Source organism: Sciurus carolinensis, chromosome 4 (genome assembly GCF_902686445.1).
Source record: "Sciurus carolinensis chromosome 4, mSciCar1.2, whole genome shotgun sequence".
Taxonomy (NCBI): Eukaryota; Metazoa; Chordata; class Mammalia; order Rodentia; family Sciuridae; genus Sciurus; species Sciurus carolinensis.
Genome location: NC_062216.1, coordinates 116,753,457 through 116,780,057, shown reverse-complemented (window position 1 = coordinate 116,780,057; position 26,601 = coordinate 116,753,457). Strand labels below are relative to the sequence as shown.

The window sequence follows — 26,601 nt, the reverse complement described above, 5'->3', positions numbered from 1 at the left end:
AGGATGCAACAGGAGGATCACAAGTTCAAGGCCAGTCTGGTCAATTTAGCAAGAACATGTCTCAAAATAAAAAGGGATGGGGTGTAGCTTAGTAGTAGAGCAACCCCAGGTTCAATCTCTAGTACCACAAAAAAAAAAAAATTTTTTTCTTTGTTTAAAATTTTTGTAGGCGTTTAACTCTGCTTGATAACTCATCCACCTTTTTTTTTTTCCCTCCAAGTACTTGGGATTGAACTCAGGGATGTGCTACTATTGAGCTATACCCCTAGCCCTTTTTATTTCTGAGACAGGATCTCACTACATTGCTCAAATTGGCCCTAAACTTATGATCCTCTGCCTCAGCCTCCCATCTTGCTGGGATTACAGGTATGTGCCACTGTGCTGGCTCTTTATTTTATTATACCAAGGTATCTTCCATGCTAGGCAAGTGGTGTACCACTGAGCTACATCTCCAGTGCCCACCTCCACATCTTTCTCCCAGATAGTGAACTCCTATGATATAAGCACCAATTTTACTAATATTTTTATCTTTAATATCAAAACATATAATGAAGTAATGTTCACAGAGACAAACTATTTTGCTGAGGTGTGATATTGCATACCTGTAATCCCAGCTACTGGGAAGGCTGAAGCGGGTGGTTCTCAAGTTCAGAGACAGCCCCAAACCTGTCTCGAAATAAAACAAAAAGGGCTTGGGTGTAGCTCAGTGGTAAAGTGCTTGCCTAGCATGTTCAAGGCCCTAGGTCCGAACCCCAGTACCATGATTAAAAAAAAAAAAAAAAAAAAGTCTGACAAAATAATATAATTTTCACCTCTTTTTAAGTACCTCAAATGGGAAAGTGAACTTCCAATGACTATTAAGAGAAACACTGGTAGCAGAGCACTGCCTGGCATGCATGAGGCCCTCAATTCAATCCTCAGTACCTGGGGAAGGGGGGATGACACTGCCACCTTCTGGGTAAAACAGGTCATATTTGGCAAATACCAGAAAACGAAGTATAGGATTTGTAGTAGCCAGATCAAAAGTTTGGAATTTACACCCAGCTCTATCACTGGCTGTGCTAAATTAGAAAATCACAATCTTTTAAAACATCAGTTTTCTCTACAAAAAACATGTGGTATTGGTTCTGCTTATTTCTCAGAACATTCAAATCAGAAAATGACTATAAAATTACTTTGTTGATTATAAAGCATTTTATAAGTTTTGATGTATTTTTTCACCCAAACATAATATGTTTGAGTATGACAAATTCATTTTATTCCTTGCTATAAACCTAGATAAAGACCCTGTAGGAGGGCTGGGGAGATAGCTCAGTTGACAGAGTGCTTGCCTTGCACGCACAAGGCCCTGGGTTTGATCCCCAGCACTGCAAAAAAAAAAAAAAAGACCCTGGGGGTACAGTTCAGTGGTCAAGTGCTTGCCTAGCAAGCACAAGATCCTAGGTATAGCCAGGCTTGGTGGTGCACGTCAGTCATCCCAGTGACTTCGGAGGCCAGTCTCAGCAAGTTAGCAAGACCCTGTCTCAATATAAAAAATGAAAAAGGGCCAGCACACCTGTAATTCCAGTGGCTTGGGAGGCTGAGGCAGGGCAGGAGGATTGCAAGTTCAAAGCCAGTCTCGGCAAAAGCAAGGTGCTAAGCAACTAAGTGAGACCATCTCTAAACAAAATACAAAATAGGGCTGGGGATGTGGCTCAGTGGTCAAGTGCCTGAGTTCAATCAGTACCAAAAAAATAAATGAAAAGGATACTGAAGTAAATAAAAATGAATGAATAAATAATAAAATTTAAAAGAAGGACAGGGAATGAAGCTCAGTGATAAAGTACTCCTGGGTTCGATCTCAGGAATGAAAAAAAAAAGCCTAGAATTAATGAGTTCAATGAGGTCACAGAATACAAAATCCATACACAGAAATCAACTAATCAACTGTATTGTTAAAATAAAAAATGTGAAATAAAATTATTAAAAATTCTATTAATAACATCAAAAAAATTAAATTCTTAAACAAAGGATGTTTGCCTATAGTCCCAGTTACTGGGGAGGTTGAGGCAGGAGGATCACTTGAGTTCAGGAGTTCGAAGGCAGTGTGGCCAAACTAGCAAAGCCCCGTCTCAAAAAATGGGGGTGGGGACAAGAAGCTTAATTAAGATAGCAGCAATGAGAATGGAGAGAAGTAGATGGATTTGAGACCTATTACAAGGATGTAAACTATGAGGAAGCAGAACTATGAGATTACATGTGAGCTTCTAGCTGAAGGCCAGATTTTAATGTTATTCATTGAAAAAGGAAATGCAAAGTAAAAAATCTGATCATATAAAGATAAAAAATTTCTATAAAACCACAAAAGGAAAACCAAAAGTCAAATGATAAATCAGAAGGAAGAGAGGGAAAACATTCAACTGGTATCACAAAGAGCTTATTTCTAAAATACATGAAAAATTCCTATATGTCATCAAACATCGAATAACCAGATCAGGTATGGTGGGTTATGCCTATAATCCCAGCTACTCAGGAGGCTGAGGTAGAAGCATCTCAAGTTTGAGGCCAGCATGAACAATTTAGCAAGACTGTCTTGAAAATAAAATTCTTAAAAAGGACTGGGGGGCTGGGGCTGTAGCTCAGTGGTAGAGTGCTTGCCTCACACATGCAAGGCACTGGGTTCGATCCTCAGCATAAAAATAAAGATAAAAATAAAATAAAAATAAAGATGTTGGGCTGGGGTTGTGGCTCAGTGGTAGAGCACTTGCCTGGCATGTGTGAGGCCCTGGATTTGATCCTCAAAACCACATATAAATAAATTAATTAATTAAATAAAGGTCTGTTGACAACTAAAAAAATATTTTAAAAATAAATAAATATATTATGTCCGTCTACAACTAAAAAATATTTTTAAAAAAAGGGCTGGGGGGGCTGGGGAGATAGCTCAGTCGGTAGAGTGCTTGCCTTGTAAGCACAAGGCCCTGGGTTCGATCCCCAGCACCCAAAAAAAAAAAAAAAAAAAAGGGCTGGGGACATAGCTCAGTGAGCCATATAATTTTTATATATATTTATATTTATATATAATATATTTTAGTATAACTATACTTATATAATTTAAGTATATATTATATATAAAATACATTGAAGTATATTTTATATGTAATATATGTTATATACATATATACGTATATGTATATGTGTGTGTATATGTACATATATGTGTGTTTGCGTGTATACATGTGTGCGTGTATATGTGTGTGTGTGTGCGTGTGTGTTATATATATATATATGTATATATATATATATGTATTATATATATAATACATATATATATATATATAAACAAAAACCAAGACCATTCTTTGCCTCTGGGGAAGAAAACTGGGTAGATGAGAAGTAGGAGCAGGAGGGCAACTCCATTATGTGCCCTTTCAAAACATTTCAATTTTGAATTGAATAAATAAAATCATAAAAGAAAACAGCCCTAGTAATGTTTTGGCTAACTGGTGAGTTTTATGACCTATATTTTCCCCCTGCTTATGTGTCTATGCTGAAAAATAATTTTATTGGAGATTGTGATCCTACAGAATGCCTTAAACAATTTTTAAAAGAATATCTGATTAATTTTTTTAACTTCGTTTTATTTGTTCATTTTTAAGGTGGTGCTGAAAATCAAAACCAGGGCCTTACACTTGCTAGGCAAGTGATCTACCACTGAGCCACAACCCCAGCCCCTTACAAGAATTTTTGAATCCCTTTAATTCTGTTATAAACAGGAATAAGAAATGTCCAAAATAAAACAGATAATTCAGAGAAACTTGAAATCAATACCAGTATTGTTAATAGCTATCCAAAAAAATTTATATGTAGTATTAATTTTTTTCATTTAGCACCTTCTGGGTTTTTGTTTGTTTGTTTGTACCGGGAATTGAACCCAGGGGCACTTAACCACCAAGCCACATCTCCTGACCTTTTTCATATTTTATTTAGAGATAGGGCCTTGTTAAATTGCTAAGGGCTGGCTTTGAACTCTCAATCCTCCTGCCTCAGCCTCCAAAGCCACTGGGATTAGAGTGCATCACTGTGCCCAGCACCTCTGTATGTTTTACTGTGATTTTTTTTTTTTTTTTTTTTTTGGTACCAGGGATCCAGGGATTGAACCCAGGGGTGCTTAACCCCTAAGTCACATCCTCAGCTCTTATTTTTTATTTTGAGAGAGTCTCGCTAAATTGCTTGGGGCCTTGCTAAGGTGCTCAAGCTGGTATTGAATTCGCCATCCTCCTGCCTTAGCCCCCGAGCCACTAGGATTACAGGTGTGCACTACTGTGCCCAGCTTTACTGATTTTTAATCTGTTTAAATTAACTAGATTGGAATGCACACAAGTAAGCAAATATCCTTAGCCTTGAAAAATCACTTTTGAGTGGTAGTTACTACATAAATTATTTGATGATCTAAAACTGTTTTATTGAAAAATTCCCTGAAGTTCAGAGAGCTATAAACACCACCTTTTGCAAAATGAAAGGTCAAAACAGATGATACAGGGGCTGAGGGTATATAGTTCAGAGGTAGAACTTAGCATTCCTAAAGCCTTGGGTTCATTCCCAGCACCAACCCCTCCCCCAAAGAAGCTTGTGTTATAAAAAATTCAAACCAGATTATTAATTAAAACATCAAAATTTATGGCTTATGGATTATTTCAATTAGATAATCATGGTTAAAAATTAATTTCATCTGGTCTCTTAAATAATAGTTTTATTTGTTCACTATATGGTAATATAAGATTCTAACATGGTCTATATTCTTTAGATTTAAAAAAAAAAAAAGACTTTTGTTTGAATTTATGATACAGGACATTAAATCCCAGGGTGCTCTACCACTAAGCTATACCCATGACTTTTTATTTTTTATTTTGAGACACAGACTCACTAAATTGTCCAGGTTGGCCTTGGACTTGAGATGCTCCTGCCACAGACTGCAGAGTACTTGGGATTACAAACCTGCCTTGTCTCACCCTCCTCACTAAAGAAACAAGTATTAAAATGTTATCAATCAATCCCTAAAGGTGTTTTCTTTTTGTCTTTTCAACAAAGGCTTCTAAATTAGATTTAGCCTACAAAGAGGTTTTGTTTTGTTTTTTAATAGTTTTTAGGGGCTGGGGTTGTAGCTCAGTGGGGGAGCAGTTGCCTAGCATGTGTGGGGCACTGGGTTCAATCCTCAGCACCACATAAAAAAAAATAAAATAAAGGTATGTCCATCTACAACTAAAAAAAATTTTTTAATATATATGTATTTTTAGGAACACAGGTAAAAATCCACATTTTCTTGGCATATTTTAATGACTCAGACTTCTGTAATTGATTTTAATGGTCATCAGAGAAACTAGATTACAAGAGGCATGATTAGGTAAAATAAAGACAGCATGTTATAGTCATTGTTAGTGGAAATGTAATAGTTTTTTTTTATGTGCTCATGATTATATTATTTCAGTCCTATAAAATTTGGTTTTGCAATTGTTAAACCAAAGAGGAATTAGGAATGCACATTGGAATAAATCACAAATACATTTGAACTGATATGAAATTTCATTTTCTCTATGATAGAGTCTAACATTACCTTAAAACATGAAGCCCCCACCTACATTCTCAGCTTCAATGGTCCACATATTCTCATATCTACTTTTCTCTCCAAAGAAACTGAGTGAGTCCCTCAAACAATCCTTTCATGCCGGTTGTTCTTGCACAGCTCTGTCTAAAATACCCAAGAGTTGGTTCTCTTTATACAACACTGTCGAGGTCTCTCCCCTTTTAACTCAACTGCCCTTCATTCCCAGCCCAGTTAGGTGTCCCTTCTTTATACTTCTTTCTGAATTATCTACACCATAGAACCTTTCACTAGGAATTTTACACATTTTCTCTTTTCTTCCAAACCCAGAAATGGAAAACCAGTCAGAAACTGGTTTTTAATTAATTATTTTTTAAATTTATGGCTTCTCCAGCACATGGTCTAGCACATTGTAGTCCAACAAATAGATAATCACTGAATTAATGGAAGCCAATTATTTCACAATGTACACTCCACCCAGTAAAATTCAAGTTTATCTTTTACAAATAGAGAAACTAAGGCAGTAAGGAGTTACCCAATAGTACCATTAACAAAGACTAATAATGAAAAAACTGTGAAGTCTTTCAATTAGACTAACTTCCCAGCTATATTCTATGGAGTAGAAAAAATGAGAACCTCTAAATCAGAAAATAAAGCCTTCAAACACAAATAGCAAGCTTCCTATTTTGCAACACAGATAATTTAGCTTTTTTTATTTAAGGATTCAAAATCATCAAGACCAACCCTCTTTATATACCATGAAATTCTGGCACAGCCAAAGACTGACTTAAAGAATCCACTATTAAAGAAGATACACAGGAAAGTTTTCTTTTACCTATGAAAACCCTCCTGTGTAGCTGTCCAGGTGAGTTGGCTAATTCTTTAATACTTTAACATAGATTTAACTAGATGGGTCGCTTTCAAATTAGAAACAAAAAAAGAACATGACCCTGGGAAGTTTTAACTACCTGAGATGCCTTCATTTTTTAAAAAACGTATTTATTCATTTATTTTTGGTACTGAGGATTGAACCCAGCTCTACCACTGAGCTACATGCTCAACCCTTTTTACTTTTTATTTTGGAAAGGGTCTCACTCAGTTGCCCAGGCTGGCCTTGAACTTGTGATCCTCCTGTCTCAGCCTCCCAAATCACTGGGATTACAGGCATGGACCACCATACCTGTCACAAGCTTGTTCTTGAGTATCTTTACACAACACTATGGGGGCCTCCCAACTCACCAGTTTATGCTCCATCCTCATGCATAGGCAGCCATATTGTAGTGGAGGCAAAAATGAGTCCAAAGGTGAAAGTCAGTAGGGGCTAATTCTCTAAGCAAAGAACCACATAAACTACCACCAGATATTTTTTCACTGCCCCATCAGTTTTTATTAGCATAGAAGGTGTAGGGAAGGAGGAACTCATTACTAATTATAATTAAAGTTAATTCAAAGCAGCAGTAATAGGAAATAAAGGAAGCAAATAACTTCTGGGTAATATTTAGAAATTCCCTAAGGTATACTCTTTTTCTCTTGAATGGATCAAAAACCTTCAGAGAAATAATACCTATGAAACAAGGATAAGATTAGTCAATTATATATGGAAAAACTAATGCTAGACTGAATCTACATTTTGTATTAAGACCCAGAAGTTTAACTCTCAGGTAATCATGCATAAGGCAGCAAGCTAGAGTCCCTAAATTCCAGGAAGTCCTACTGTTAGGAGAACAGATAGGGCATATAGGGAATGGTTACAACAGGGAAAAACAAACAGGAATAAAAAAAAAAAAAAAAGGTTACTCCATCTGGTTTCAAAACAAATAAACCCCCTCCTGCCTTTCCACACAACAAAAGAGCATGGTTTTGATAATTAGTTTTCCACTGATACATCTTGTTATTTTAATCCAAAAATGAAAAAAAGGAAATAGTATTTTGTGGTACAGCCAGAGCTACCTCAAGAGGTGACTTCCAGTACTGTGTCATATAGTTTCCCCAGAAAATTCCTCCTTTAAGGACAGGGTTATTTCTCCTAGGATAATTCCATTTAATAGTTAATATGGGAGAAGGGCTGCATGAAGGAGAAAGAGCCTTGTAGTCAGAGATTTTATTCTGATTTCTATTTCTGGTGCTGTGGGTTACCTTATGCAAGAAGTCATAATTTCTAAATCTTAGTTTCTTCATCTTCAAAATAAGACTAATAACAGATCTCTGTTAAGAAAAGATAAACTGGGGCTGGGGAGATAGCTCAGTCGGTAGAGAGCTTGCCTTGTAAGCACAAGGCCCTGGGTTAGATCCTCAGCACCAAAAAAAAAAAAAAAAAAAAAAGATAAACTAAGTGGTTGGCATTCCATAAGAGTTCTTTACTGAGTTCCTACTAAATATAGATTTAAAAAAAATTTTTTTAGTTGTTGATGGAACTTTATTTTTTTTATTTATTTATATGCGGTGCTGAGAATCAAACCCAGTGCCTCACATGGGCTAGGCAAGCGCTCTACCACTGAGCCACAACTACAGTCCCCCAAATATAGATGTTTTTAGGCGCCGTTGAGATACAAGGTGAAAGTTGCAAATGACAAAATTCCTGAGCGTTCTTGGTTTTCAAAATTATTTTTGTACCTCGCCTCTTCTCTATGAGGAAAACAAGGACAAGCGATTAAAATAGCCAAAATTCTAGCTGCGCAAAACGGTTTATGAAATGTTTTCGTGTGCGCTGCCTCATTTAAATGTCTGAACTTCACAGATCAGAAAACAAGTCTTACTCGGCCATCTCATCTTTACATGAGAGCTAAAACTAGAACCCAAGCATCCTAACAACCAGCAAAGTGGCCTTTTCTTCGCCCCAGTGTCTTACTAGTGCTAAGGGACGCGCGCGCGCGTGAGTGTGTGCGTTTTGCTGGGAACCGAACCCAGGACCTCACACATGCTAGGCAAGCGCTCTGAACTACATCCGCAGCCCAGGGGCTGTTTCTGGATGGGGTATGTTGTGGCCACTGACTCTCCACTCACCACCATAGCGCGTCCGTAACTAGGATGCTTTCGGCCTGCAGGCCGCACTACGAAGCGCGTTATTGAGGGTCGGCTCTGGCCTTTGAATGTCGAAGGTCATTAAGTGATTCCTAAATAGGGCTCACTCTCATCCTTCTCCCTGGAGGCAGCGCTCTCGTCTCTACCAGAGCATTCCATCGTTCCTAACCCCGCCGCATCCAGGTGGAGTCCAGCGTCTCCGCAGACCTTCTTTCTAGCTTTCCCGCCCACTGCACCTGCACTCAAAGCTCGCGGCAGTAGCCAGAGCGCAGAAGAAATCAGCAGGCTCTCGCGAACAACCCACTGCCTTGCTTTCATTGGATAACCTCTTCCTTTCCCCGCCCACCACCACCTTCCCCCCCCCACCCCCCGGCCCCCTTCTTCTTCTTCCTCAATTATTGGACTTGAGCACTGTCTATCTCGATTCCCGGGCACCGCCTTCTCCTGGCCACCCACTAGACCCCAGCCCCACTTCTCCCTAGTCACTGGCATTCCTGGCCCATCCCCTATCTAGGAAGAATGAGTGTATCTGACCCCGACGGGAGCCACGAAGCGACTGGCCCCTCCTCCAGCTCCAACCCCACCCACCCCTCTTCCCCATCTCCCGGGCTAAGCATTCTCTCACACAGCTCCCCCGCACCTTAGCTAACTCGCAACGCCTCCACCCCTCCCTCCCAGCCAACGCACAGACGTTCTAGGCGCTCGGGCAGAGCCGGCAGCGCGCTGGGGGCATGCGCTCCATGAGAGCTCTGCAGAATGCGCTGAGCCGGGCGGGCAATCACTGCCGGCGGGGAGTCTGGGGTCACCTGAGCCGGAGCCCCCTCCTTGGCTGGGGCGTCCGACACCACCTCAGTGAGGCAGCGGCGCAGGGCAGGGAGACGCCGCACAGCCACCAGCCACAGCACCAGGATCAGTAAGGCTCGCGGGACAGGGGCAGGGGACAGGCTCCCTCCCACTCCCACTGTCGTTCTTCCTCGTGCCCAAATCTCGGTCCCTAGGAAGCGCATCATATCTCCCCTCTCTTCTCGCTCACTAGCCCGCGATGCCTTTTCCTTTAGATTTGGGGCTTTGGGTCCGCAGAGCTCGGGCGGTAACATGCCTTCCGCCCGGGAGGGCGTTTGGGCAGGTCGGTCTTCGAGATGGTGCCTGTCCAAGGTGCGTACTTAAATGGGAACGCAGAATGGGCGCGGAGTGTTGCTTGGTGCACGTGTCACAGTGCGGGGCCGTGTGCAGACACGCTCATCCTCCCCTTCTTTTCCTCCCGGGTCCTCGTAGGTATTTTAGGGGATGTGGGTATGAACAGCCTCCTGTTTCAGGTCAAAGTGTACTTGGGTCTATGTGGTGTGTCTTATTTCTGAGGGTACTCGGCGGGCAAAATGTGATGCGCGCATTATTGGTGCGCAAATACGTGCGTATGTATTGGGTGTGTGCATAGCAGGGCCCCCTAATCTGTAGAATAAGGGTGGTTTTCCAAACTATTGAATGGGGAGAGTATTTATAATGAGGGAATAAAATCATGAGATGCAGAAATCAAAGCTAGTCAGAGCTGTTATTTATGCTGCTCAGGCTCCCTGATTTGAAGGATTCTTTTCCTTTGGGTACTTCTGCTCCCCACTCCCCGGTCGAACCTCTCTTTCCCCCACCACCCAGAAATACTTGGTTGTTGAACCTTTTTCTTTTTTCCTCTCTCTGAGACGCAGATGATACTAAACAAGAAATTTTGTCCTCTTCAGAAGGTTAGCTAGACCCTGTTCAAGTAACCCCTGCCCTATTATAGAAGTAACAGGAAATGGGCCACCTCTCTTGTCATTGACATCTAACTGATGACACTCAGAAACATATCACACCATAGTTAAAATACCCAGAAAAACAGCACTACTTCACCACCACTGGAGTTCCAGTCCTCAGAAGTAACAAATCAATAAGTATTTGGAGGGTACTGGGAGACTAATAACTATTGTTTACTATTAATAATCATTATTATGCACTACTTTTCCAACAATCTCTTCTCAAAGAGACATGAAACATTTAAAGGATAAGACCACTCCTTCCTGTTCAATCTCCACTACCCCCCAAATAACCATAGGAGAATGGCTATAGGATGGAGCTGGAAGCATTCCTGGCTCCCTTACACACACACCAGCATCCAGTGGAGTATCCTAATGGAGTGTTTTTAGGGGACTAGTTTCTCCTGCCTGTGGCTGCTCCATCTCCAGGAAACCTCTTGGTAATGGCCTTGGACTGGTACACCCTGCGCAGAAGAGTTGACAGCACTAGAGGGTGATGGGCGCTGAGAGTGTGAGAATTTTCACTTGGGGGTGAAAGAGGCCTTGTTATTTGGGTTATTGTTTATTTTTTAAAAACATGTAGCTTTATTGTATTTCTTATTTTTAAAAGAAAAACAAGCCCTGGGTTCGATCCCCAGCACCCCCAAAAAAAAAAAAAAAAAAAAAAACAAGAAGGTAGATGTGTGATGCACTTCCATAATCCCAGCTACTCAGTAGGCTATGGCAAAGAATGAAAATGCAAGGCCAACCTGGGCAATAGAGTGAGACTGCCATCTCGAAAAGAAGAAAGAGAGAAAAGAAAGATAAAGACAGTATCAAGGGAAAAAAAAGGGTTCCCAATGTTAGATATAACCAATTAATATTATAATACTTCCATATATACCCAATATATAACAAAAATGAGATCATATATTCCTTGGTAACCTATCTTTTCTATTTTATGAACAGCTTTCAATATATGTTATGACTTCGATTTTTTGGGGGGCTGGGATACCAGTGATTGAACTCGGGAACTCAACCAGTGAGCCACATCCCCAGTCCTGTTTTGTATTTTATTTAGAGACAGGGTCTGGGTTGTTTAGTGCCTCAAGGTTGCTGAGGCTGACTGTGAACTCGAAATCCTCCTGCCTCAGCCTCCTGAGCTGTGGGATTACAGGTATGTGCCACTGTGCCTGGCATGACATCAATTTTAGTAATTGAAATTTTACTATTTTAAAAGATTACATGGTTATGAGTTGCCATAACTTTTTTTTTTTAATTCCTAGGGATCGAAGCCAAGGCCTTACACATGTTAGGCATGCACTCTACTACTAAGCCACATTTCCAGCCCCATTACCATAACTTATTTACTTCAGTTTGGTTACTATAGACTCTTTTGTGTACTTTCAACAATAATTTCACAATATTTTTCTCTTTTTCGTTTTTCTTTTCTTGTCTGTTTTTGTTTGTTTTGTTTTTGCTTTTGTTTGTGGTTTTTTTTTTTTTTTTTTTTTTTTTTGGTACTGGGATTGAACCCAGTGGCACACTACCACTGAGCCACATCCCCAGCCCTTTTGTTTTTTAATTTTTAAATTTTATTTGTTTTAATTAGTCATACATGACAGTAGAATGCATTTATACATTTTGATAGATCAGACCTAAACAGAGTGTAATCTGTCATTTTTCTGATTATACATATTGCAGGATCACATCAGTCATGCAGTCATACATGAGGTAATAAAGTCTGTTTCACCCAGCCCCCTTTTTTAGTATTTTATTTTGAGACTTGCTAAGTTGCTGAAGTTGACTTTGAACTCATGATCCTCCTGCCTCAGCCTCCTGAGTCACTGGGATTACAGTTGTGAGCACCATGCCTGGTGCTGTCTTTCTTTCTTTCTTTCTTTCTTTCTTTTTTTTTTTTTTTTTTTTTTTTTTGGTACCAGGGATTGAGATTGAACCCAGAGTCACTTAACCACTGAGCCACATCCTCAGCCCCCCTCCTTTTTTTTTTTTGCAGTGCTGAGGATTGAACCCAGGGCCTTGTGCTTGCCTCACAGCTGAGCTATATCCTCTCGCTTTTTTCTTTTCTTTTTTTTTAACACGATGTCTTTATTTTTTTAATTTATGTAGTACTGAGGATCAAACCCCGTGCCCACATGTGTAAGGCAAGTGCTCTATCACTGAGCCACAACCCCAACCCCCCAGCCTTTTTTTATTTTGTATTTAGAGCAGGGTCTCGCTAAGTTGCTTAGGCCTCACTAAGTTGCTGAGGCTGGATTTGAACTTGTGATCCTCCTGCCTCAGCCTACCAAGTCTCTGGGATTATAGGCATGTGCCACTGTGCCTGGCATGCAATTATTTCTTAAGAGTAAATTCCTAGGAAACTTTGCTCCCCAGAGACGTCTAATGACATGAATATCTTCTATAGTCTTTTAAGGATATTTTAAGACATAAAATACATGTGATATATTTTATCTTTTTAGTAAATGGTATTATACTATACACATTGTTCTATACCTTTTTCCCCTTCAACATTATGTTGGTGATCAGTCTGTATCTGAATCAAAGGTTATGCAATTTTTTAAAGAATTTTGAGACATTCAGAAATGGTGTGGCATTATTTCCTATCTTCCATCAGCATCCAGGCATGGAGACCTGCTTTCAAAGTATTTCTACAAGGGCTAGGAATGTCGCTCAATGGTAGAGCACTTTTCTAGCATATCTGAGGCCTTGGGTTTGATCTCCAGTACTACAAAACATAAAATAACAAAGTATCCCTACAAACATTCCTCTTTTAGTTATCCCTCATATGGTTTCCTCCCTGCTTCCTCATAGACACTAGCATGTAGTGACAGTTTTCCCCAAATTAGGAAAACTCCTCGATCTTCTGGTATTCCTCCTGGCCCCAAACACACATGCCTACTCTCTGCCAAGCTTCTTGAGAATCTTTACTTTTTTAGTGCATTGATTCATTGGACAATATAGACATATGGTTCAAAATTCAAAAGTATACAGAACATAAATAGTGAAAAGTATCCCTCCTACCCCTTTTGCTCAGCACCTACCTCATCTCCTTAGAGGAATATGAGTTTAACCTCTTTCTTATATGTCCTGCCAGAAATATTTTGTACCTGAATAAGCAGACATGTATTTTTAAACATCAATAGTTTCATATTACATTCACTGTTCTACAACATTCTTCTTTTAGTTAATAATACATCTTAGAGAACAGTACTTAAAGCGGTCCCTAATCTCTTTTTATTTTTACTGCCTAACATTCCATTGTATGAATAAACCCACAGTTTACCTAACTGGGGTCCCTATTAATGCACAGTTGTTTTCAATCTTTCTAATTATGCAATGAATAACTATGAATATGTTACTTGTATATGAATATATCCTGGAAGCCAAGTTGTTGGGTCAAAGGGTTTTGAAGGGTCTTAATTTCAACTAGATGTCATATTTGATCTGATGTAATTCCTCTAAATCTGTTAATCTATTACTAGGAGAACTCTTGAAGATCAAGAAGTCTTTGGTGCCTAAATCTTTGGTGCCATAAGCCATTCATTGGGAGAGATATTTGGGGGCACAGGGACTTTCCTAACAATGTAACTTGGAAATTCTTATTGAAGACCACTGTGTGCTAGGGACTTTGCTCAAAGCTAGGAAGACAAGGATGTATAAAACACAAAAACCTGGTGGAACAAAGAAAGAATCTTCTGACGGTAAAATGGTGTGTGTGCCACACCAGTAACATAAGCAAAATCTGGAGGGTTGGGGAAATATTACAGAGTTGGTGGCATTTGAGCTGGACCTTGAAGGACAAGGAGGACTATGCTAGGTGAAATAGAAGGTCATTCCTTGCTGAAATTACAGAATATGCAAAGGCCAGGAAAACTCTCAGTCCCTGACCCATTTGAGGAACCATCTATTAACCTCTCATAACTGGAGTGTGGGAGAATGATGGGGAATAGGAAAAAAAAGTTGGCAGGTTTTTTGGTACTAGGGATTGAACCTAGGGGTGCTTTACCACTGAACTACATTCCTAGTTCTTTATTTATTTTAAGACAATGTCTCACTAAGTTGCTGAGGCTGGCTTCCAACTTGCAGCCCTCCTGCCTTAGCTTCCTGAGTCACTGGGATTACAGGCATATACCACCTGCACCCAGGGAGTTGGCAGGTTCTAAAGAGCCTCGAATGCCATACCAAGAAATAACCTCTTCTATAGGCACTAAGGAACGATCACAAAGTTTTTGAGTAATTCTGAATTTTAGAAAAATAGCTAGCATATTGCAGAAGATAGATGGGCAGTCAAGAGTGTATAGTGGCAATTAGGTAACAGCAAAGAGCTAATGAAGTCTGATTTCCTGAGCATCTACTTTGTGTTAGACAGGTTTTCATGGAATATGGTCATAATTTAGCCTCATACCACCATGTGAAGTAGACATTATCACTCTTATTTTATAGATTAGGAAGTAGGTTCAACAATATTACATTACCTGCCCAAGATCACACAGCTATTAAGGAGCAACCTTCGGTTCTTTCTACTATACCATATTGCAAGGGGGAATAGAAGAGGGCAGATTTGAGAGGCATTATGGAGATAGATTCATCCAGTGTCAGTGGCCAACCAAACATGGACTTTAGGTATGGGAACTACCAAAATGATTCTGTATTTCCAGCCCGGCACCCAGGTGGTAGTTATTTGACCCAGATGGGAAACATAAGAAGAGAAGAGGCAGGAAGGTTAGATGACTCAGTTTGGACATGTTGAGTTTTCAATGCCTATGGTCTAGAAGTGTCTAGCAGGCAGCTAGACACTGGTCTGAAAGTTAGGAGTAGAAGAGAGCTAGAGAGTGAGATGCACAACTTCTCAGGGACAGGGACAGCTCAGATGGTTTAGGGAAAAAACAGAATGAGGACACTCACCTAATGATCAGCCCATGTTCAAGGAGGAGGAGCAGGGAGCGATTCTCAGGCTCCTGCCCTCCTCCCGTCTCTGCCCCCAAACAGTGATTCGTCAGAGAGTGGCATGCTGTCCCGCCTCGGTGATTTGCTCTTCTACACTATTGCCGAGGGACAGGAACGAATCCCCATCCACAAGTTCACTAGTGTAAGTTGTTCTTTACCTGTTTGGAATCCTAATCCTTTAGACCTATGGAAAGTGGGAAAAGGAGGGTGGGACAAATGCAGGACACCTAATGGGTTGCTGCATGAGGACAGAGAATACAGGTGGGTAATAACAGGTGCCTAAACTGAGGAGACAATCCCCTCCCTGCCCCAGGTCCAGATTAAACACTCCTATGCACAAAGAAGGGCAGGAATCCCTTGTTAGCCTTCAAAGATGCTTCATTCTCTTGTAGTTTCCAAATCCATTTGTTCTACTTGTTGTAGTAATTGGGTTGAGATAATTGAGTATCTATTGGAAAGAATTAGGATTCAATTACTGTTTTTTGAACTAAACTTATCAGGCTTCTTCTTTCCCCTAAAGGCACTAAAGGCCACCGGACTGCAGACATCAGATCCCCGGCTCCGGGACTGCATGAGCCAGATGCAGCGCATGGTCCAAGAGTCCAGCAGTGGTGGCCTCTTGGACCGAGATCTCTTCCAAAAGTGAGGGGCCCAGAAATAATGGCACTGTTTTCAAAACTGTTCTGTGAACACAGACTATCAGAGCAGAGAGAAATCTTGGGAACTGTATAATGAAGCACCTCATTTTGTTTTATGATTTATCACACAAGTAATATATGAATACTCATTATAAATTCTGAACAACATAGAAATATGTGTTCTCATTTCCCTTTCCACTCAGTCCTAGACCCCTTTTCTTGGAAGAAAACATTGTTAACAGATTAGTAGGTATCTTTTAGATAATGTCCTATGTATTCACATATATATATGAATATACATAATATAGGACTTAGGATTTCTAAAATATAAATGAGACATACTATACTTATTCTAATAGTTTTTTCCTCATATCCCAAGACATTATGTCTTAAGGAATCTTTCCTTGTTATTACCATCCTTCGTTTTAGAGGTGAAGAAACTCAAAACCTAAAAAGATAAAGTGATTTGCCAAAGCTGTTGGTCTCAAACTACATGACCACTCACAACCTTCTTTATTCCCAACCTCCATGGCTCCAGAGTGAGTCCCAGCTGTATTTCTGCAGCCCCCTAATGCAATCGTGTCTGGGATCCAGGTGTGTGAGCAGCAACATTGTGCTCCTGACCCAGGCATTCCGAAAGAAGTTTGTCATTCCTGATTTTGAGGAGTTCACGGGCCATGTGGATCGCATCTTTGAGGATGCCAAAGAGCTCACTGGAGGCAAAGTGAGGGCCAGGGGTATAAGGGAGGGGTAAGGGCTCTGGGCCAGATATTCCTTGCTTCTCAGAGATTTCCCGGGACTGGGAATCCAGTGGATAATAAAAAGCAGATCCTCTAAAAATGGGGAAGTAGCTCCATGTGTTTCTAAACAGGATTCCTAGAGCAGGTGAGAGAATCCTAGGTTTCTGTGGAGACAGTCGGCATAGTCAACTGAACTGTCAGAGACTTATAGGGTATTTGAGCCTAGGAATCAAAATGGGAAGCTGATCCTACAATTCTCCTTTTTAACCTTCCATGAGCTTTACTGTCATCACTACAGGATTAGGGCTGCAGATAGATAGGTTTCCCTAGGACTTAAGGTTTGGTATTTCTGGGAGCAACAGGCAGAAGGGAATCCATTTGCCAAGCTGAAGACAGATTTTAGCTTTTTATCAAAAAAATTCTCCTGATCCTAAACCCCATTCTCCACATCCATCTTTCTCCCTTTTCTATACCACTCATGCCAGGTGGCGGCTTATATCCCTCAACTGGCCAAGTCAAACCCAGACCTGTGGGGTGTCTCCCTGTGCACTGTGGATGGTCAACGGTGAGATGCTGGGTGAGAGGAAGTGGAGGCAGGGCACAGGTAGAGAACAAAGGCCAACCCCTTTCATTGCACCTGTCTGCCTCCAGGCATTCCGTCGGCCACACAAAGATCCCCTTCTGCCTGCAGTCCTGTGTGAAGCCCCTCACCTATGCCATCTCCATAAGCACCCTGGGCACTGACTATGTGCACAAGTTTGTGGGCAAGGAGCCCAGCGGCCTGCGCTACAACAAACTCTCCCTCAATGAGGAAGGTAAGCACCCCCAGTGCTCAGACCAAACTCATCCCCTCCCCAAGCCTTTTTCATTTGCTTCTTTGCCTTCCTCCCATCCAAGTACTAACCAGGCCTAACCCTGCTTAGCTTCTGAGATCAGAGATCAAGCATGAACAGGGTGGTACAGCTGTAAACACTGCTTTTCCTAATTAGCCCTGTCATTCCTTTCACCCCAGCAAAGAAATCTTTCTCATCTAACCCTCAAGAGGGCAGGCTGTAAAGGAGTCTTTGTTCAGTGATTTGTATTTCCCCAGGAATCCCTCATAATCCCATGGTCAATGCTGGTGCCATTGTTGTCAGCTCCCTGATCAAGGTCAGTGCCACACTAACTTTCTGAAAGATACTCTTTTCTAAGCGCCCTCATTCCTATACCCCTCCTATCTGTTCAGCTCTCTAGGGAGACCAGTATGCTACTGATTCTTTTGACGGTTTCCAGGAGACTTTGTATGAGTGTAGCAGGAACCCATATGTTATGCTGAGGATGTCAGTAAGAGAGGCTGCACCACCTCCCCCACCAATGAGTATAGAACCGAGAGCTTCTAGGCCCTTGGAGAAGTGAGCAGGTCCTGACCCCTATCTAGGATCAAGGGCCAAATGCCAGAGACAGGGGGAGGACAGCACCATTAGGCACCGATTGGCCACTTCTGGGTGAGGAACACATGCAAAAAAGGGTGAATGGCCAGGCCAGGGCAGTAATTCACGTCACCTGGAACTGTGAGTTGGCCTTGAGCAAGGGTGTCAGGCAGGCCCATCAGCTGTAGGTCTCCCAGGGCTTAAGCAAGAACCTGGGAGCAATGTGGGCAGAAACATTCTGAAGCCAATCACAGTCCTTCCTGGGGAAGGTGGTGTTAATAACCCTCCCCCCAGTGATTCAGGTGTCAGAGTCCCTGTGGTGTTGACTCTGTAGCTGACATGTGCAGGAAGCAGTGAGTCTGTGGGGAGGAGACCAGGCCACGTCTCTACCCATATTCTGTGATGGCTCTATCTACAGCCCTGTCTCTGGGACCTGCCTCATCCCATTCCCATCTAAACTGGCCATATTGGTCTTGACTCAACTAAAATATTTACCTTCAGGAGTGGGAATGTAGCTCAGTGGCAGAGCACTTGCCTAGCATGCACAAGGCCCGAGTTTGGTCCCAGCACCACCAAAAGGGGGAAAAAAATCTTTAGCTTCATTTCATCTATCAATATAGTTGGATATTATAATATATGCAACAGGTAGACTTATCCCATTTCTGTCACTCCATTCAGTCTTGGGAATGGTATGGGAGTCAGGAATGGGCTAAATTAAGGCTCTAGCATGGTATGTTAAGAGATGAGAATCACAGCTGGGCTCAGTGGCACATACTTATAATCCCAGTAACTTAGAAAGCTGAGGCAGGAGGATTCCAAGTTCAAGGTCAGTCTCAGCAATTTAACGAGCCCATAAACAACTCAGTAAGACCCTGTCTCAAAATAAAAAGTGCTGAGGATATAACTCAGTGGTAAAGCACCCCTGGGTTCAATCCCTAGTGCCAAAAAAAAAAAGATGAGGATGAGAGATAGGAGTGGGACTTGGAGACAGGACTGGAGTCAGGAAAATGAAAGTGGGAGTCAGAGATAAGGGTTCACACTGAGAATGAAAGTGGGGGACTCAAGCTCATTGAGGGTGTGAGGTTATCTGTAACTTTGTGACTTAATAAAATCTAAATGGTTTGGTTTTTAAGATTATACACACACACACGTCTCAGTTGTTTAAAAAGAAAAGAAAGTAAGTTTGCCAGGGCATGGTGGCATGTGCCCACAGACTCAGTTACTCAGGAAGCTGAAGCAGGATCACATGAGCCTATAAGTTGGAGACCAGCCTAGGTAACACAGTGAGACTGTGTCTCAAAACACAAACAAAAAGGTCATTGTAAAGTGTAACATATTCCCAGTAGCAAGACTAGTCTATCATTTTTAATTCCACTAGGTGCTTCTGACCCTTTCCTTTGTCATCTTCCTAGGCTTGAAATACTGACTTCTTTCTCTTTCTCTGTAGATGGACTGTAACAAGGCAGAGAAGTTTGATTTTGTAAGTTCCCTTGCTACTCAGCTCCTAGCTGCCTTTCACCATGTCATGCTGACTTCTCCAGCTGCCCCAAGTACCTGGCTCTAGGCTCAGTTATCAGGTGCACCCATACTAGAAGGCTTATTTCGAAAGGAGTGGGCATCTGTTGGCTTCAGAGAGGAAAGCCTCTTGAAGTCCCTGTCCTTTCAGGCAAAGCTGGGATAAGGACTAAGTGGTTCAGAAGGGCCATTCAGCTGGGATGTTTAGTAGGGGGTTCTTAGTCAGGTGAGCCTCCCTTGTCCTTCTTCTCTTCCAGGTGTTGCAATATCTGAACAAAATGGCTGGAAATGAATACATGGGTTTCAGCAATGCCACGTAAGGCCTTGTTCAGGGACTGTCTGAACATATTGGGTGGTGTGTGTACACACAGGATGAGAGAGGATCTTAGGAAGGAATTCCAGGGCAACTTTGACCTCCTAGCTTCCTCTGAGCCCCTTCATTGACATTTGTTTACTTTGTGAAATAATTTGTTCAATTCCTAATTAGTATGTAATGAGAGGCAGTGTGACGGTTTGTGCCTAAGGCCTTGCCAATACCTCAAAGTCAGTCTCACCAGTGTTTTTACACTAGATGACTAGTCAGCTTTGGGGTTTGTTTTGTTTACATTTTATAACAAAGCTACACTGAGTATTTACTTAGGTTCAGAAATGTCGTCTAATATTACTGTGAAAAGTTAAAAGGCACTGATATAGTTCTGTCTCTCTTAGGGAAGGTAATTTTTCCCCTTCTCCCCACACCCACCTCTCAAAATTTAAGCACTAAATTAAGTGTTTGCTTCAGATTCCAGTCAGAGAAGGAAACAGGGGATCGGAATTATGCCATCGGCTATTATCTCAAGGAAAAGAAGGTAACTGGGAGAAGCCAGTAGAGAAAGTTTCTGGGAATTCTGCTCCTGGTGGAAGGATAGTACGGGATGGGAAATTTGGCTGAGACCTTGGATTGAGAAAGGGCTGCCAAGGCCTGAAGAGAATGTTTTCCCCCTTCTTCTTTGCAGTGCTTTCCTAAGGGGGTGGACATGATGGCTGCCCTCGATCTCTACTTCCAGGTAAGCAAACTCTCAGGGCCAAGGAAACAGGACAGACTGCCTTCCTTCTATGACTCACATGGGCACTCTCTGGTGGTTCTGTCAGAAACTTCAAGGCAACTTATTGAAAAATCTAGATGCTAAGAACACTGCTCTACTCCCAAGAGCACCATGTTCACATCCACATTACATTTTTCTTCTCCCTTGTCTCCACAGCTGTGCTCCGTGGAGGTCACCTGTGAATCAGGCAGTGTCATGGCAGCCACCCTCGCCAATGGTGGGATCTGTCCCATCACAGGCGAGAGTGTTCTGAGTGCTGAAGCAGTGCGCAACACCCTCAGCCTCATGCATTCCTGTGGCATGTATGACTTCTCTGGCCAGTTTGCCTTCCATGTGAGTGTTTTTGGCCTTCAATTTATCAGTGGTGAGCCCAGTGCCAAGACAGGACACTGGTCTTTGAAAACAGAGGTGGAAGCTTGTTCCTGCTTCTTATTCACAAATCTCAAGCTAGGCAGTTAGGCTGAGATTCCTCACTGGAGGTTGTCAACATACAGTTCCTCAAATACAAAGACACAGGATGGTACATGTGCAACTTGTGCAACTCTTCCTGTGGCTGGCTGGTCTCCTCTGGGTCTCAGTTTACATGTTACTTCTCAGGAAAGGCTTTTTTTTTTCTTCTTTTTTTCAGTGCTAGGGACTGAACCCAAGACTTCCCCAATGCAAGCAAGCTCTACCAGTAACTACATTCCCAGCCCTAGGAGAGGTTTTTTCAACTGCCCTATCTCAAATGGGTCCACCTCCACCTCTAGTCACAGCACCCTCCTTTTCTTCTCAGTGTTTGTCATAGTTATTGGTTTTTTATTGCCTATCTTCTACCACCAGAATGTGACTTTACCCTAGTTCTAGAGAGCAAAGTGCTAATATTTCAATTAACATTTCCCACCTTTATCAATGAATTGAGGGGGGAGGGTAGCAGTAAAAAAAGCAGCTAATTAATAAGTCTGAAAGGTTGAGGTGGTTGTGACCTTGCCCATGCAGTCACTTAGAATAGCCTACCTTGTTTGTTTTCCTAGATTTGAGGGACCCCAAGCTCATCCTCAGCTTCAAATTTGTTCCCCAGGTGGGCCTGCCAGCCAAGTCAGCTGTGTCAGGAGCCATCCTCCTGGTGGTACCCAATGTTATGGGAATGATGTGTCTGTCACCTCCACTGGACAAGCTGGGTAACAGTCATAGAGGCATCAACTTCTGCCAGGTGAGTTGTTCTTGCACATAGTACTTAATATTTTTTAATTAAGCAATAAGTTTATTTAGTAAACTTTAAGTCAATAAAGCTATTTTGAGTTCCTACCAAGTGCAAGGAATAAGTAAACAGTATCTTTGGCTTGCGATTCTAGAAGTTGGTGTCTCTTTTTAACTTCCACAACTATGACAACCTGAGGCACTGTGCTCGGAAGTTAGACCCACGACGTGAAGGGGGAGAAGTTCGGGTAAGGAAAACCCCAGGTCAAAGGATTATCTCAAAACAGAACATGGGGGCTGGGGAGATAGCTCAGTTGGTAGAGTGCTTGCCTTGCAAGCACAAGGCCCTCGGTTTGATCCCCAGCACCGCTAAAAAAAAAAAAAAAAAAAAAAAAAAAAACAAGAACATGACTTAATGCTTCATTGGCTAAGCATTCACAGAGGTCAACACAAGGCAGAGCTGGGCATGGGCAGAGACAAAGTCACAATTAATCTCAGGTGGCTATGATTTGCATTTCAGAACAAGACTGTAGTGAACCTGTTATTTGCTGCCTATAGTGGAGATGTCTCAGCTCTTCGAAGGTAATTTTACCATAACCAGATATTCACAATAAAATACTGCTGGTCAGAGATCTTATTAGAAGGCCACATAGCAAAACAGTTAAATGCTTCAGCTTTAGGCCTAGACAGAATGGATGTAGATAGAGACTGAATTTAAGTTTTTGTTTTTTTTTAAACAAAGTATCTGCCAAATAAGAACTTAATAAATGACGGTCATTGTTATTAACTTGGGTAGTAAGGACATAGTACTAGAAGGCACGAATCCTGCCTCAATAGATGACCAACAAACATGTACTATAGGTTGGCAGTAATGCTTTTGGAAGCATCACAATCCCATTTCTCTGAAGTGGGAATAACAGTCTCATCTAGAACAGATTACATAGCCTTCAGATATTGGCATTAACTGTTCTACATTTTCTGGGTCCAGTCTGACCCCACTTCAGAAAGGACACTGGTGATTACAGACTGATCTGGGTAATCCTAGTCACTTTCTACTATCTCAGGTTTGCCTTGTCAGCCATGGACATGGAACAGAAAGACTATGACTCCCGCACAGCTCTGCATGTTGCTGCAGCTGAAGGTATCTCAAGGGTTGAAGTGGGAAGCGGAGTATAAGATCTTTTCTTTTCTACTAAGATACCCTGTTGTATGTGTCTTCAAGGTTACAGGGCCAACAACTAGTTCTGTCTCTTCAGCTGGCAGCCAAACTATTATTGGGTGTTTGTAGGGAGCAAAAGGGAAAGAAGCCTTTTCTCCTCTCCTCTTCATACAGACTCTGGCTGCCATGGGTCTGTACCAAAGGATTCAGGATCTGTATCCTCTCACTTTCCTTCTGCCCCTATTCCTAGGACACATAGAAGTTGTTAAATTTCTGATCGAGGCTTGCAAAGTGAACCCTTTTGTCAAAGACAGGTAAGATTAGGTTAAAAGAGGGGAGGGTGGCACAACTTCTCCACCACTGCCCACCAGCCACCATGCACAAGTATATAACCACATCACTCTTCTTATCTCCTTTCCCTGATCTTGATCATTGTTCCTCAGGTGGGGCAACATTCCCCTGGATGATGCTGTGCAATTCAACCACTTGGAGGTTGTCAAACTGCTTCAAGATTACCAGGACTCCTACACACTCTCTGAGACCCAGGCTGAGGCAGCAGCTGAGGCCCTGTCTAAAGAGAACTTGGAGAGTATGGTTTGAGAACAGATCATGGACAGTCCTGCTCAAGAAACAGCATGTGCTGGCCACACAATCCATAACCACCAAAAAAGCCTATGGAAAGCTGCTTCAGTGGGGATCAAGAAAGCCATTCGCAACATAGGCTAATGCTTTCCATGAGAATCAAAACACCCCATTCCCCAGGGGACACCACCAGTATAGCTATCCATGGACACTTTGAATTAGGGTCTATTGGCTTGGTCCACTCAAAACCATCCCAGGTCTTCACCCAGGTCCTCTCTTGAAGAAACCATACTTAAGTGGAAGGACTCTAGCTACCATGCACAAGTATAAATCAGGGTAAGAGAAAGAGAGAGCCTATGTACCTGGCTTTAGTAGTCTGGTGACAGCAGTCCCCCTTGGCCAGGACCTGCTGCTGCTACTGCTAACAGCAATTTTATAGACAGAGAAAGTATTTTGTGCTCAAATAAACTTTAATTATACAAATTACTTTTGCTAAACTTAGTCATTCTCTTTTCCCCTAGGGGCACTCCAGCTTTATCGCCATCATAGAAGGTAAAGTAAGATAGAACCACAGGGTCAGACAGAGTCCAAACAATACACATTTCACTTACATTTTCACTTACTTCATTTCCTCAACCCCAAATATTGTTTTAGGGTAAGTGTATTATGGTGCTAAGGGGAATGAGTGTGAGTCTCAATAGACCCCCCAAATGGACTATGCAAAACCTCAGACCTCCTTCCTTCCTCTGGAAGTTTCAACTGTGGCAGAAATGACGGCAGAACTTAAGAATAATGTTTCTGACACAAATCCCCTAGATTTCCCCCTAGTTCTCTTCCCTTTGTCACAATTATAACTGGCACGATGATGATGGATTGGCTGGGTATAGGAGGTATACAGATGAAGGTAGATGGACTCAGGGTAAGGATAGCTGCCATCTGTGTGGGGCTGAGGGTCTTTGGCTCTGAGGTACTTGGGGATTCTGTTTTCACTCTGATCCACTGGGTCAATAAACACTGAGGGACCAGAACAGACTCTGTAGGTGCTACAGAGAAAGGACCAAATCACTGACTTCGCCACTCCTCCAGCCAGAGGTAGAAAAGATTTACTCTGGAGAGATTTGGTAGAAACCTCAAAACAAACAGGTAACATATAGATAAAGGGAGAGAGAGGTATCACAGTGAACAAACTCAACTAGGCTAAAAGACAAGACCCTAGGACTGAACAGTCTTGAGGCATAGGAGGCAGAGGGAATAAAGGAATCAAGTATAGGAAACTATACCTGTGAAGCCCAGGATACTGGCAATAGTTTGAAGGGGAAGCTTGGCTGTATGCCTAACTTCCATAAGGTAGGAGATAGAAAATGACTAAGATATTGCACAGAGGACCCAACAACAAGTTGTGGGAGAGAGAGATTGTTTGGGGCAAAGTAAAACAGTTTCATATGCTTTCAATTGGAAGCTGGCCAAAAGCATGATTAGGGACTCTAATAAGGGACATACTAGAGATGCTCTGGCACCTCAAGCCCAGAGTGGGTCAGCAGCTCTCCATCCCAAAGAGCAAAAGCAGGCACCACGGGACCCTGGAAATTTGTCTGTAGTGTGTGGACCACAGAGACCTGGCTCACATCCACCAGGCTCAGCTTCTTGGCCTCATACTCCAGCAGCAGTCCCACCTTCTCTGGTTGCCCAATACCCTCAATTGGGGCTTTCTCGTTGGCCAACATGGTGTGCCACTTGCGCTGGGCATAGGAAAACACCCAGGAACGATCATCAATACCGATGCAGGTATCCCGGGACATGTCCACATCTGCCACTCCTATTCGGAATTGCTGGGAGCGCTTCACTGTCACCTCCCAGTAGTGTCTGCCACTGGTGACCGCTGTGTCTGCCAGCACCACTGCCCACTCACGGAAGCGCTCCACATTCAGGGCCACCTTGGTGGGTTCCAATCCTACCAAGCCATATTTGACACATGTGTCACCTCTGAAGAGTGCCAGACTGCTGTGGGCAGTTTTTTCTTCCAGTTTGAAACTGATGCCTGCGGGCAGAGCAAAAAGACTGCATGATGACAGTGGCTAGAACCTTTGGGCTGGTGCTGTGTTCTCAAGCAGGCAGTCAGGAGATCACAAGGAAGCAGGGAAAAGTCGAAAGGCAAGCTGGAAGCCGGACGCAGTTAAACACGCCTGTAATTCCTGCTACTCAGAAGGCTGTGGCAGGAGCAGTGCAAGTTCTGAGCCAGCCTGGGCAACTCAGCAAGACTCTGTATCAAAAAATAAAATAAAAAGGGCTGTGGGGATATAGCCTAGGGATGGAGTGCCCGTGAGTTTAATCCCCAGCACCGCGAAAAACAGAAAAACACGCTGGCAAGACTGGGGGACATCTTTTTAGTATAGACAGCCCGAAGAACCGAAAAACTCGGAATGGGGAACTAGATGGTGTCTAATGTTTGGCATCTCAAGACCAAGGCAGTGGGGGAGGGGAGATGACTAAAAAGTGTTGAAGTTGTCTTGAGCAGCCTCCGAGAATAACAGCCGGAAACTTTGGGGGCAAACGAGAATAAAAGGTAATAATCCTACCTCTCCGGGCTTCCCCGGCAGCAACCGCAAATCGTTTGGTTCCCCAGCGGCAAAAGCGCCAAGAACGTGAAAAGGGCAGCGCCATCTTACGCCACGGAAACACACGGTACGTTCACTTGCTGGAGACCCCGCCATCTGCCGACCAGTTCCCGGAACACGTGATGCGCGAGGCAGCTGCGCAGCGTGATGACGTAAAGGAACCGACGCCCGGCGCGGGGCCACCATCTCGGTCATTTCTGTTCTGTTATGGTGCACTTGATGGTTTTTTTCGTAGAGAGGACTGCCGCGAACATTTGAACTGAATAAAACCTTTGGAGGAAAGGTGTAGCCAGATGCATAAAAGCATGTAATTTAGAGTTAAACTAATTTTATTCGACCC

At 42.5% G+C, this 26,601-nt stretch overlaps 3 protein-coding genes across 7 annotated transcripts in view; 1 reads left to right on the top strand and 2 right to left on the bottom strand.

The window, feature by feature from the left end:
- Rbms2 (RNA binding motif single stranded interacting protein 2) overlaps positions 1 to 8,825 on the bottom strand; it is an 85,052-nt gene extending 76,227 nt beyond the window's left edge. Inside the window, exons 1-2 of one of the 2 annotated variants that reach the window (XM_047550072.1) lie at positions 8,585 to 8,825; positions 603 to 666 (exon numbers count right to left, since the gene is read on the bottom strand). The gene's annotated coding sequence lies outside the window, so the exon portion shown is untranslated. The remainder of the gene's footprint in view (positions 1 to 602; positions 667 to 8,584) is intronic. The other variant, XM_047550071.1, reaches the window with a different exon arrangement.
- A 398-nt stretch (positions 8,826 to 9,223) lies between these two features.
- On the top strand, positions 9,224 to 24,132 carry Gls2 (glutaminase 2). 4 transcript variants are annotated; one of them, XM_047549310.1, is made up of 19 exons: positions 9,480 to 9,515; positions 9,661 to 9,757; positions 15,382 to 15,481; positions 15,860 to 15,981; positions 16,542 to 16,701; positions 17,203 to 17,282; positions 17,369 to 17,532; positions 17,808 to 17,866; positions 19,574 to 19,606; positions 19,899 to 19,957; positions 20,423 to 20,489; positions 20,637 to 20,687; positions 20,883 to 21,059; positions 21,787 to 21,918; positions 22,061 to 22,153; positions 22,426 to 22,487; positions 22,970 to 23,046; positions 23,315 to 23,378; positions 23,508 to 24,132. In XM_047549310.1, the coding sequence occupies exons 3-19, from the start codon at positions 15,401 to 15,403 to the stop codon at positions 23,662 to 23,664; spliced, it is 1,638 nt and encodes a 545-aa protein (XP_047405266.1). In that variant the 5' UTR covers positions 9,480 to 9,515; positions 9,661 to 9,757; positions 15,382 to 15,400; the 3' UTR covers positions 23,665 to 24,132. The 4 variants fall into 4 exon arrangements, with proteins under 4 accessions (XP_047405262.1, XP_047405263.1, XP_047405266.1 ...); XM_047549306.1 differs by lacking the exon at positions 9,661 to 9,757 and having other exon boundaries at positions 9,224 to 9,515; XM_047549307.1 differs by lacking the exon at positions 9,661 to 9,757 and having other exon boundaries at positions 9,225 to 9,515; positions 16,572 to 16,701.
- On the bottom strand, positions 24,098 to 26,390 carry Spryd4 (SPRY domain containing 4). The gene is made up of 2 exons (XM_047549311.1): positions 26,223 to 26,390; positions 24,098 to 25,684 (listed from the first exon to the last, which is right to left on the bottom strand). Exons 1-2 carry the CDS (start codon positions 26,305 to 26,307, stop codon positions 25,146 to 25,148), a joined length of 624 nt encoding a protein of 207 aa, XP_047405267.1. The 5' UTR covers positions 26,308 to 26,390; the 3' UTR covers positions 24,098 to 25,145.
- Positions 26,391 to 26,601: the final 211 nt, after the last annotated feature.

Excerpts from the sequence above, each read along its gene's own strand:
- Gls2 (XM_047549306.1), top strand. The coding sequence starts at position 9,334 with ATGCGCTCCATGAGAGCTCTGCAGAATGCGCTGAGCCGGGCGGGCAAT. Across the intron at positions 9,516-15,381 it reads CAGCCACAGCACCAGGATCA|TGATTCGTCAGAGAGTGGCA; the intron begins GTAAGGCTCGCG and ends GCCCCCAAACAG. Across the intron at positions 19,958-20,422 it reads ATGGGTTTCAGCAATGCCAC|ATTCCAGTCAGAGAAGGAAA; the intron begins GTAAGGCCTTGT and ends TGTTTGCTTCAG.
- Spryd4 (XM_047549311.1), bottom strand. The coding sequence starts at position 26,307 with ATGGCGCTGCCCTTTTCACGTTCTTGGCGCTTTTGCCGCTGGGGAACC. Across the intron at positions 25,685-26,222 it reads TGCCGGGGAAGCCCGGAGAG|GCATCAGTTTCAAACTGGAA; the intron begins GTAGGATTATTA and ends CTCTGCCCGCAG.